Raw genomic sequence first — 12,174 nt, 5'->3', positions numbered from 1 at the left:
AATACATGATTTAATAGTATGATATCCAAATTAAATGAACTGTGAGAACTTGTGCTTCAATTCTATTTATTACTAAGAGGCTTACAACCTTTATATTGCTATATTATATATCATATACTATGTAAAGTTAGAATTACATAGTTAAATTATCTGTATAAATAGATTATCCTACATAACATATATATAAATAATATTCTTTTAAATTCTTATTTGATCTTTACATAGGTATACTCTATTGTTTATTGTTAAAGTCTTTGGTCAACTTGAGAATAGATTAATATTGTTTCTCTTTATTATTATTTGTCTAGTCTTACTGAATGTCAAACGTAACCGTAATAAACTCATTTATTACAATATATATTAAGGTCGAATTTCGACCACTGGCCGATTACTAGTAATAGTAGATAGGTAATAAACTAACGGAGACAAGTAAATTGTTCTCAAACAACTATTCGTGTAAAAGGTAAACATGATAAATCAAATAGTTTGATAGAAGAAAAAAAAATTACATAGCAGATAATGAAACTACTACAAATCACAATTGTACGGCTAAACTTTTGCTATAAATTGATACAAAACTTTTTGTCCGCTCCCACGGATTATAACTTTAGCGTCGATAAAAAAAAAAGTGTCAAGCAAATCCAGTTGGCCGCTAAAATGACAAGAGCATAATCCTTGTTTTTTTTTTTCATTTCAACAATAAATGATAAATATTAACAGATATGGCTGTACCCCGGGACAATTGTGGAAATGTTCAGAGTTTTGCGAACTGGTAAGATTTTGGGGAAATACACTCGGGTTTAGTTTTTTTTATGACTCATAATAGAATGGTAACAACGCCTGCGCTATTAGTACACGCTGGCGGGACACCAGTGAGGGATGATAAGTGAGGATGAAAGCAGCAGCACCAGTGAAACCATTATGACGAATTCATTGTGAAATAAATCGCGAAGGGGGGGAAGAGATTGTTAGTAATGCGAACTACAAGTCTCATTGCTAGCAATATACTCTGTCAGGTAGATCACCACGTAGTCGCTACCTGGAAACCATCGTGCAGAATTCCAGATGTATTTATTCATTACGATGCGCTGACAGACCTGCTTTCCATTACCTTCAATTAGTTCATTACCTTAAGGTTGTCTTGAAAAGATTGCTCTCAGCAATAAGACCGCCTTACTGTGTACTTATACAATTGTATCGTTGTGTTTGTAAATTGCCTTGCTTATTTCCTATATTGTATAATGCAAAGTACCCGTAACCGGCGAGCGTGTATGAAAAGATTGATGAATGTGGAAGAAGCGAAAGAGGTTTGTTTGAATCGAAGCATTTGGCGTTCCATTGTTTCTGCCTACCCTAATGGGAGACAGGCGTGACAGATATGTATGTATGTATAATGCAAATAAAGTATACTCATTCATTCATTCATTTCCTTACTTGAAAATAAAATAGTAGGGTCCTAAAACTGTGTACACAAATTACAAGTACATAATTGTGCAAATAGTTATATCTCAAACTTTACGACTGTTCTGGTGTAAAGCGGCAGCCGAAAGCACTGTTATTATTTTTATGGTCCAGATAAGAACTAATATTTTATGAAGAGGCTATTTCGTAAAATATACATTCAAATTACTTAGTAAAATATATATATTTTTTTTATACAACTTGGGACACAGAATGGGACAGAAGTACCCAAGCAATCGACTTTTGTAATATGCATAGTATGGTAATGTTGTATTATTATTATCAGTGAAGATCTTAGCGAAGTGGTTTGAGCAAGTGATGTCCTGGGTTTATTTCTTGATCATAGGTCGTAGATATCAAATAGTCCCTCTATTGGTTTCTACAAGAAAAGTTTAAAATCATATCTTTCCACTATCACTGTAGTTGCTAAGTTTGGCAGGCAGGGTTTTTTTTTAATTTGGATGAAAATGGAGTGGTAACCTCGCCTGCGCTAATGGGATACGCTGGCGGGGCACCAGTGAAGGGTGATCGATGAGGATGAAAACAGGCTAGTTAGCCTATCATGATGAATTCATCAGGAATTAATCATGATAGTTTCCAGGGGGAACCGCGAGGAGGTCGACCTGGTTGGGTATATTGCTAGCAATGGGATTCTTAGTCTCCATTACTAACAATCCCTTTTCCTCCCCTGGCAGGCGGGTTGTCAAGCGCAGTTTGGTTTTTGGTGATGTATAAAGAATAACGCTGCTGTATATCCCTTCACCATAAACTCCCTTAGTCGCCTCTTACAATATCCACTGGAAAAGAAGGGGTGGCCTAAGCCATGCCGATACTTACACGGCCAGTATCAAGTTTACATAATCTAAACCTGCTAAGGTTATGAAAAAGTTTAATTTTTAAAACATTTCACCTTCTTGTCAAGCAGATAAACAAGTACGTGGGCAATTGCTAGTCTCTTTATTCCATGCTATCCAGATAATTGAAGACTTCGCCGACAGCAAGATGTTTACCGACCATTATCAATGGCAAAGGAGCTTGTTTGGCCACAGTGTGAGTTGAATATTATAAAGACTTTAAGAATGGCAATGTATGAGGGATGCTATGATACTATGAGTATCACAGAACCTAATGTACGTTACATTATGTTCCAAGGAGCTCAAAATGCCAGTCATGTCTATAGGCAATAGTTACTACTTCCCATCATGTAGCCTGTTCAGTTTTAGTTAGCTTTATTGGCATTACTAATATTAAAAAAAAAAAAACTGTTGAGTATTGTGAGATTGAAACCTTAAAAAAAGCATATTTTTTTTTTAAAAGAGCGGTAACATACCTTTAATTTCTCTGATGTTACGAGTACTTATGGGCGGCGATAAAACAGAATGCTCGTTTACCCTCTATTTTACAAAAGATTGTCAATTATCTTTGACTGAAGTTGTTATGAAGACTCGATGCGGTTTGTGGAGGTTTTTTTTTATTTTTTTTTAGAACAAAGGGGGCAAACGTGCATGTGCCTCACCTGATAGTAAGTGACTACCACAATACCTGTGGCATTGCAGGTGTGCTGCTGGCCTTTTAAAAAGGAATATGCTCTTTTCTTGAAGGTTATGTTGTCGTATCGGTTCAGAAATACTGCTGGTGGAAGTTGATTCCAAAGAGTGGTTGTGCGTGGGAGAAAGTGCCTTGAAAAACGCATAGTGGAGGACTGCCACTCGTTCAGATGGTTGGTGGAGGTGGTAAATAACGAGAATAATTCAAGATATAAAATGTAAACTTGTATATTGAATCGACACAGAGCCTACACACTGCCTAGCACAGAGGTTGTATCGCGAATGAGTATAAGATAAAACACTCAAGTTACGTTGATTAATTTAGGTCACAAATTAGGGAACGGTGCAAAGTTCGCTTTGAAATTATGAATAATCATCGTGCAATATAACATATAGGCGCATATCAATGTGTTTTGTTATCGTCTATGGTTCATTTTCAAATTACTAAGTGACTTCTATTGCAATTATGTTTTCAAATCTTTTCTGCATGTATATAATTATGCGATGGAAAGATTATCTTAACTGATTGAATAGATACTGGTGGAAAGTGGAAGCAGTTGGGAATCCTTTTTTCCAGCAGTGGTTAAACTACAAATAATTAATGATGTCAGTAAAGTGCATACATTCAAGATGCATTGTTTGAGGGAAGGTCATCTGTGTTTTTATGAGACAATTTATAAAAATGGACGAAGCTAGATATGTGTGCACAGTACCTTGCACCTTTTCCTTCTGTTAATTCCATAAGAGATTTAGCTTATAGATAGATAGATATATTTAATGTTTTAACTATTTGATTTCCCTAATAGTTCAGTCCAATTCCTTCGTCATGTGGTGAAAATGGCGAATGCACTGCTAGCACTGTACAAGTTTTGAAATCGTGGCTTCAAGCTCACGAGGAGGCTCAGGTAAATAATTAATTTTAAAATTTATTTATCCACTAGTTGTTTCCAGTGTCTTTATCCCTAGAAATAATATAATATTAAGTATTCTGTGGTAAAGTAGGCACGGCTAATATGGACACCGGTCCGATATATAGATCCGATATCTATATATTGGATTTCTCTAGACGTTGATGGCGGAAATAAGTTCATTATCAGCCTCGTTCCGATTCACATCATTCCGATATCGCCCATATTGGTCGGATATCTATTATAGAATATGTTAAAAGTATGTTATACAATATAATTTTTTTGGATAACAGATTTGAACATATTCGTTATTGGATCACATATAGAACAGGACACCCCTTCTTTTCCCGTAGTTCTTCTTTTGTCGTAAGAAGCGACTAAGGGAAGGCAAGAGATGGACAGCAGCGTCCCTCTTAAAACATCTTCAAAGCCTAACTGCGGTTGCCTATTGGCGTATTCGCCTGCCAAACGTAGCAATTACTGGCAAAACCTACTAAGAGGGAGGCTTATGTTTAGCAGTGGAGAGTTAAAAGCTGATATGATGATGAAATGATGATTTTTAAGAGAGATTGTTTCACAGGTGATGCTGGCGAGCATACTGGTTGTGGTCGGTCTGTGGTGGATGGTGCGAGCGGTGTTATCTCTGCTCATAAACCTCGTGTGCCCATTGCTAGTCGTTGTGCTGGCTGTTGTAAGTTTAGACTAATTATTTTCAACCTTAGTTTTTTAGAAACTTATATATATATATATATATTCTTTATTGCACTAAAACATACAGTAGTAACAACAAGTTAATAACAATGTTAGCAAAGACGAACTTATCTCTAAAAGAGATTTCTTCCAGTCAACCTAACGCAGTGGCATAGGAAGTAGTGAGTGGGCAGTAGTAGTGAAAAACGGAAACTAGAATAAATATTTACAGAAATTAAATACAACATATCAAATAAAAGAGAACACAATGATTGCAGTCTTTTAATCAATAATATTCTCTTTATTCTCTATATTAAAATGAAGTTGGAAAGATAGAATGATTTTAATCTTTTTTTGGAGGGACTGCTAGACGGGCTATTTTGAATACCCACGGGAATTACGGTTTTATATGTATATATAACAGGCAATTTTACAAACTTATTGTGTTTGTTTTCCAGAGGCTCAAAAATTTGTTCTTTTTTTGTCGAGATTTTGGGGAAAAATTTCTTTCGCTAGGAACTAGCTCGCTTTAGGACCGAGAAGGACGAGGAGAGAGGAGAAAATGCTCTTCACTGTCATCCAGTATACTCGTATTTAGCACCAGCATTAGAATTTTAGAATGAATTTCTAGCTTAGATATGGTCCCTAGAAAGTAATCTCGCTAATGTAAAATTTTTCCACAATTGGAAATGTGGCCACTTTGATACATTTCTGAACATTTTTTTCAGGTTTGCATACCTCAACTACGAACACCGTTACTGGGACAAAATTATCCAATGCTAGCAAGTCTACTTCGAAGCATATTACTCAAAATGGCGGAAAATATAAAAACTCAATAGTAAACACAAGTAAAGGACAAAATATACAAGTGCAACCGTTCCCTTTTTCACCCATTAAAAAACAACCTGATCAAAAGAAACAAATATAATCTCGAATGGAAATGTGAGCAAAAGAGCAAGCCGCCACACTGGCAACATCGTCAATACGAGGCATAATGTTGCCACATTTTTGTTTCCACTCCAGTATTACGCTTACGTTAATTATAAAGTTTCCAAAATACAAAATTACTCTTCTTGAATACAAGCCAACATCAAAAACCACTACACATCCAGCGGAATGCGGGAACAAGTTCAGTTAATGTTAATTGTAACAAAAATCCACAAGGCATTAAAAAGCTAGAGGTAAAAATATTGTAATAAAATTTTAAGCATATAATTTTTTCATTTGTTCTCACCGTAGCTACACAATACATATACGCAAAAATTTTGTATTTATGCAGGAATCTCCAACTGTTATTTAAAAACAGCGATCTCAACAATCTTAACACTAGATACAAATGCAACTTGCTGTTCCGAAGTATCGTTTAGAAAAAGTTAATAGGTCTTTTATGGGAATGGGCATTAAATGTTATAATAAGATACCGAAGGATATTTTGGATCTACCTTTTAATAAGTTTAAAACTATTATTAAAAACACTTATTGAACAAAGCCTATTACACACTAAACGATTACTTGAATGACAAATGTGCATGGTGTTAGTCGATCATGCATAGGCTTTTAACGACCATCTAATTTTAGACATAGTACATTTAAATAAATACACATAATGTCAACAGATATTTAAAAGAGTAACTATTGAGTTACTTGCGGGCTCTTCTCAACAAATAACAACTCTCCGAACCCTGGAGTAGATTAAAAAAAAATGTCAGTTTAAAAGTGTTTGTAAACAAATCTGTTTGAATAAAGACGATTTTAATTTGGGTTTATATTTGTCATAAGCTAGGATTTACGTACGGTTTAAGATGTTGTTTAAAAATTTAACATTGTTTTTTCGTCATTAATAAATATAGTGGGCCATTAAAATAAATGTTGTACGGTTTTAAGATTTAAAAACTCAGATTTAAGTACGCTTTAAATATTCAGTACTTAAAATGCAATATTATAGTACCACTCGCTTTTATATGCGACTTCATCCGCTTAACTGATATATAAATATATTTGAATATTGACAGGAATAAAAGTAGCTTGTTCGTTCGTATTTTTATCGTGAAGCAGTTATGTTTGCATGGCTGTGTTTCAGTTTGAAAGGTGGGATATGGTAGTGAATTTACAGGGTACAGAGAAATAACACCTGTGTGCTCAGGAATGGCAACGCATGGGGCGTATCATGGGTGAAAAAGTATACTCTATTATGTCCATGGTACTGCTCATGTCTATAGGCGACGGTTACCACTTTCCATCAGGTGGGCCGTCAGCTTGTTTGCCTTCTAAGTGGCATAAAAATACACTATATATACTATACGTGTATACCAAATTCATAGTGATTGATTAAGCCGTTAAGGCGTTATAAGGCAATAAACAAACAAACTTACTTTCAAATTTATAATATTATTAAGGATTGTAAATGTTTGGTACGAGAACTGGTAGAAATATTTTTTTTGTATAATCCAAGTAAAGCTTTAAAGGTTCAATTATTTATTTACGAATTGAAATTAAAATAATAACAAATATGTGGACTTTTTTATGCTCCAAAGGTAGCGAACAAGGTTAAAGCTAAGAGTAGATAAGGTATAGCAGTATCTATATACTGTAGTTAGAATATGTGTATATATATATATATATATATATATATATATATATTGGCCTAAAACAGATATATTAACTGTTGGTTGTGCTGTTGGTATTGCCCCTATCATTGCATTTATTTACTATTTGTAAGTACGTTATTATGTTTTAGTTTAAATTCAAACGTGTAGAATGAAAAATTTAATTTGTAGTTACTTTGTAGGTCTGCTTCTGAGACCAGGTGCACGTTATATGCTGTCTCGTAACTAACTACTCGTGTTCTAACTTTAAAATTTAATTTTTGATGACCTAGTTTAATAGTTAAATATGATTTGGTACATATTGTCTATTTTAGATTGAAAAAGTTTAAGGTTTGCTGAAAGAGAACTCTTAAAAAGTTAAGTTCGCATGTTGTATTTTTTTTTAATATAAATTATAATAATAGAATTTTTGTGTAAAATAAAGTATAAATAAACAAATAAATAAATAATACAGTGGTCCACAAAAAACAGACTTCATTCGTGACAAAATCAATTATTTTTATTTAAAACATCCTGTCATTTTGTTGTTAAAACTAGTTTTACATCAATCGCTTCTGTAGTCTAGACTACAGAAGCGATTGATGTAAAACTAGTTTTAACAACAACTAGATTTTGATAAAATTTCTATGGGGCCAATCTGAAAGTATGGTCTTTCAGATAAAGGCATCCAAATAGGTTCATAACTGACAGAGTTATGAGGATACTGACATAACAAAATACATTCGAATTAAGAACCTCCCCATTTTTAAAGTCTGTTAAAAATGTAACTGAACATAACTCTATTGTCTATTTATAATAACATAAGTAAAAAGAAAATCCTGTACAGTTCTGTAGCTATTGAAAGTTAAAAGAAATAAATGAAGTAAAAAAAGAATTATTCAGTAATAAATGGTCGTTGTTCTAAAAAGGTAATATAAGTTTGCTGGCTCCTTCAACTCTTTTTAATTTATAATTTTTTTAATTTTTAGGGCACAAGATTTTTTTTTGTGTCTATAATAAGTTTATTATTATAATATTTTGGAGGGAATAATAAAGAGAGACTCAATCATAAGTTCTCTTAGTTGACTCTTATAATACTCACACGAAAGGAAGTAAAGTCGTATTCTATACTGGGACATTTTTTTTATACAACTTAGAATGACAAACAAGCTGACGGCCCACCTGATGGAAAGAGGGAGACCACTTTCCATCAGGTGCGCCGTCAGCTTGTTTGCCATTCTAAGTTGTATAAAAAAAAAGTGGTAACCGTCGCCTATAGACATGAGCAGTACCATGGACATAACAGAGTATACTGTTTCGCTCATGATACCGTCGCCATGCGTTGCCATTCCTGAGGACTTAGGTGTTATTCCTCTGTACATAGTAAATTCACACCATATCCCATCCTTCAAACCGAAACACAGCCATGCAAACACAACTGCTTCACGGTTGAAACACGAATGGGAAAGAGGTATCCAAGCAATCGACTTTTGTACAAAGTCTCCCTCTGGACATACTCGGCGATACATATATATGATACATAATTTTGTACACAGATATGTTATACCCTATCTTGGCACAAAGCATTACTGTACTTACTGACTCACACGGAATATAGTTAAACTAACAGCGTAGAAAGCTGTTTTGTTTACTAAAATTTATATCATCATATTGGACTAACATTATCGAACCGTCAGTTTGTTGTTGGAGGCCATACAAGTGCTATGCAACGATAACATTGGCTCATTGGAAATTTGTTTAGTAGCGCCCAGAGAGCATATGACCGAACGCTGGCGTCCGGCAAGTGAACAGGCTACTTACTAGAAACATCAGCGTCACTTGTAATATATTATAATTCGTAGAAATCCACTTGTTAGAATGTGCCGACAATATAATGATGTTATGTTCAACCACAAATTCATTGATATATTCGACATGAAGCTGTCATCATCCAGAGGGTACGTAAACCGTTTGGCATGAACTTGTAGTTTTACTAGTATGTGATGTAGTAGTGATGTAGTTCATGTTTATGGTGGCTGGGCTGTTTTTCTTGTTTTGTTTTTTTTTTATACAACTTAGATTGGCAAACAAGCTGACGGTCCACCTGATGGAAAGTGGTAACCGTCGCCTATAGACATGAGCGGTACCATGGACATAGTAGAGTATACTGTTTCGCCCATTATACCCCCCATGCGTGGTGACAGTTTTATGGTATAAATTTCATTTAATGTATCTTATATATAATGTTTACTAATTTATTATGTTTTCCACGTGTCGAAATTGAAATGTTATGTCTAAATGTTAATCATGTTGTGTACACATGTTTTTAAACTGTAACCTAGTATATAAACCATAATTACCTCTATATATATATATATATATATATATATATATATATATATATATATATGCTTTATTGCACTAAAACATACAGTAACAACAATAATACAAAAACAATAAGTTAATAAAAATGTTAGCTATATTTATTATTAGTTAGTTATATATAAACCTAACATGGTTATAATTTGTTATGTGTGCCTCATTGAAATAAAATAAAATAAATGACAATAAAATATTTAGAAAGTGTCCAGTAATAACCTTTTATTATAGAAATAGAATACAAAATTTATTATATGACAAAAACACAAAGCTACAAACACAAGATACAATGGGCATGGGCCTACACACTAGGCGAACATGTATCGTGGAGGGGGGAAAGGGATTGTTAGTAATGAAGACTGAGCATCCCATTGCTAGCAATATACCCAACCAGGTTGACCTTCTCGCGGTCCTCCCTGGAAACTATCATGGTTAATTCCTGATGAATTCATCATGATGGGCTAACTGGCCTGTTTTCATTCTCATCTATCACCCTTCACTGGTGCTCCGCCAGCGTATCCCGTTAGCGTAGGCGGGGTTACCATACCATTTTCACCCATAAAAAAAAATACCTGTATCATGGGCACCCGACAAAGATTAACAATTTACAATCTGTTATATTAAAAAGTACATAGTGGGCGGGTATTCATATAAAATGAAGGAATATAAAATTACCATAACGATCATTTGCTGATCAGGCAATCACGTAAAATTATAACGTTAGTGAAATAAATAAATATAAATAAACAATCAATCATAAAACAATAATAAAATATGCCCCTAAGAGAAGCGAAGTTGTGTAAATAAATGTGGGTATGTTCGTGAGTATGTGTGAATGTGTATTGTGCAATCTATGTGAAAGATGTGTACTGTATGTTGTTATTTTCCAGACCATAGTTTTTCAGTTGCCTCGCAACATAATGATAAAAGGTAATTATTTAATTTGTGTTATGAAACATGAAACATATGTGAATTATGACTTATAAGTGGACACAGTTATGTTTCATATAACGTGATTGCTAAGGCAGCGAATTGGGAACTGTTAAGCTTCTTTATTTGGTAAATATAATAAATAAATTAATTATTTGATGAATGAATGAATGAGTATACTTACTTTATTTGCATTATACAATATGGGGAATAAGCAAGGCAAATAACAAATACAACGATACAATTGTATAAGCACAGTAAGGCGGTCTTATTGCTGAGAGCAATCTTTTCAAGACAACCTTAAGGTACTATTACGGAATTATAGTCGTGCATACTAGTATCCACACGCGACTTCGTCCGCGTTACGTAGATATATCAATTGACTACAGTATGAAATATTCTCCATCCAAAAAAATAAGTATATGTACATAAAGTTTAAAAGACAATTAGTTGAGACAAATGTTTATATAATACTAGTTTTTAATCGTAAATTTGTTTGATAGATTGGAATAAAATGTAACCTATATCCTTTTCCATCCCAAATACATATATACCAAACAACGTAACGATTGATTAAGTCGTTAAAATGTTAAGAAATAACAAATAAACAAACTCACTTTCTCATTTATATTATTAGTAATAGACAGTAAAGATTCTAGATGGAGCGATAAGTTGAGCGGAGAAACAATAAAACGAATTACTTCTACCACAATTTGTTATAATAATATAAAGAGAAATGTCAATAAAACTGTGTGAACGAACGTTGAACTAGACGCGTAATGAAGCTCAGTCTCGGTTACAGTGATTGTGCCATAAAAACCTGAATAACATCTGCCCCGAATTCATAAAACTTTTACTGTTGTAAAATCCACCAATTTCGCAATATTGTCCGTTTAATCTTTTCGGATGTGAATATAAATAAGATCATTAAAAGAAAAAAAGATTATTAATATTTTTTTTTTTATAAAAAAAAATATGAAAATTCTTAAGTTATGTAATTAAGTTTTTGAAAAAAGCAACAGTTAAGTTTCTTGCCATTGAAATTGCATTCTGAATGGTGAGTGAACAAATTTGTTCCCATGTAGTTCGGGCATAAAATAGGCCATCTCTTCCTTTCCCGTGCATGTCGTAAAAGGTAGCTAAGGGAATTCAATGATAGAGCTAATAGCACACAATATAATATATATGTATAGAAACAGTTCAGAAATATTTATTAGACAGATAGATAGATAGATACTCTTTATTGTTTCCTCCAAAAGATTACAATAATAAACTTATTATAAATATAAACAATTACAAGAAATAATCACAATAAGGAAACAGTGGACGACCTTCAGATCGTCCACTGTTTATATATCCACTGTTTAGATATCTTTTATTTTTTCTTTCAAAAGGTTACAGTAGCAAACTTATAATAGATGACAAGAAATTAAAACAATGGGTGCCTTTATCGCTAAAAGCGGTCTCTTCCGAACCGATACGACAACATAACCTTCAAGAAAAGAGCATATTCCTTTTTAAAAGGCCGGCAGCACACCTGCAATGCCGTAGGTGTTGTGGGTGACCATGGGCGGCGGTAGTCACTTATCATCAGGTGAGCCGCATGCTCGTTTGCCCCCTGTGCTGTAAAAAAAAAAAAAAACCTTTGGATGGAGAGGAGTAATTATAAACAGT

At 33.7% G+C, this 12,174-nt stretch overlaps 1 protein-coding gene across 1 annotated transcript; it reads left to right on the top strand.

The window, feature by feature from the left end:
- The first annotated feature begins 653 nt into the window (after nt 1-653).
- Nucleotides 654-5,808, top strand: LOC113516453 (uncharacterized). Its single transcript, XM_026900869.3, has 5 exons — nt 654-772; nt 2,387-2,511; nt 3,815-3,913; nt 4,497-4,607; nt 5,335-5,808. The coding sequence occupies exons 1-5, from the start codon at nt 751-753 to the stop codon at nt 5,443-5,445; spliced, it is 468 nt and encodes a 155-aa protein (XP_026756670.2). The 5' UTR covers nt 654-750; the 3' UTR covers nt 5,446-5,808.
- The last annotated feature ends 6,366 nt before the right edge of the window (nt 5,809-12,174 follow it).

Source organism: Galleria mellonella, unplaced genomic scaffold (genome assembly GCF_026898425.1).
Source record: "Galleria mellonella isolate WM207_F2 unplaced genomic scaffold, CSIRO_AGI_GalMel_v1 utg200, whole genome shotgun sequence".
NCBI classification, from domain to species: Eukaryota; Metazoa; Arthropoda; class Insecta; order Lepidoptera; family Pyralidae; genus Galleria; species Galleria mellonella.
This window is presented reverse-complemented; position numbering and strand designations above follow the sequence as displayed.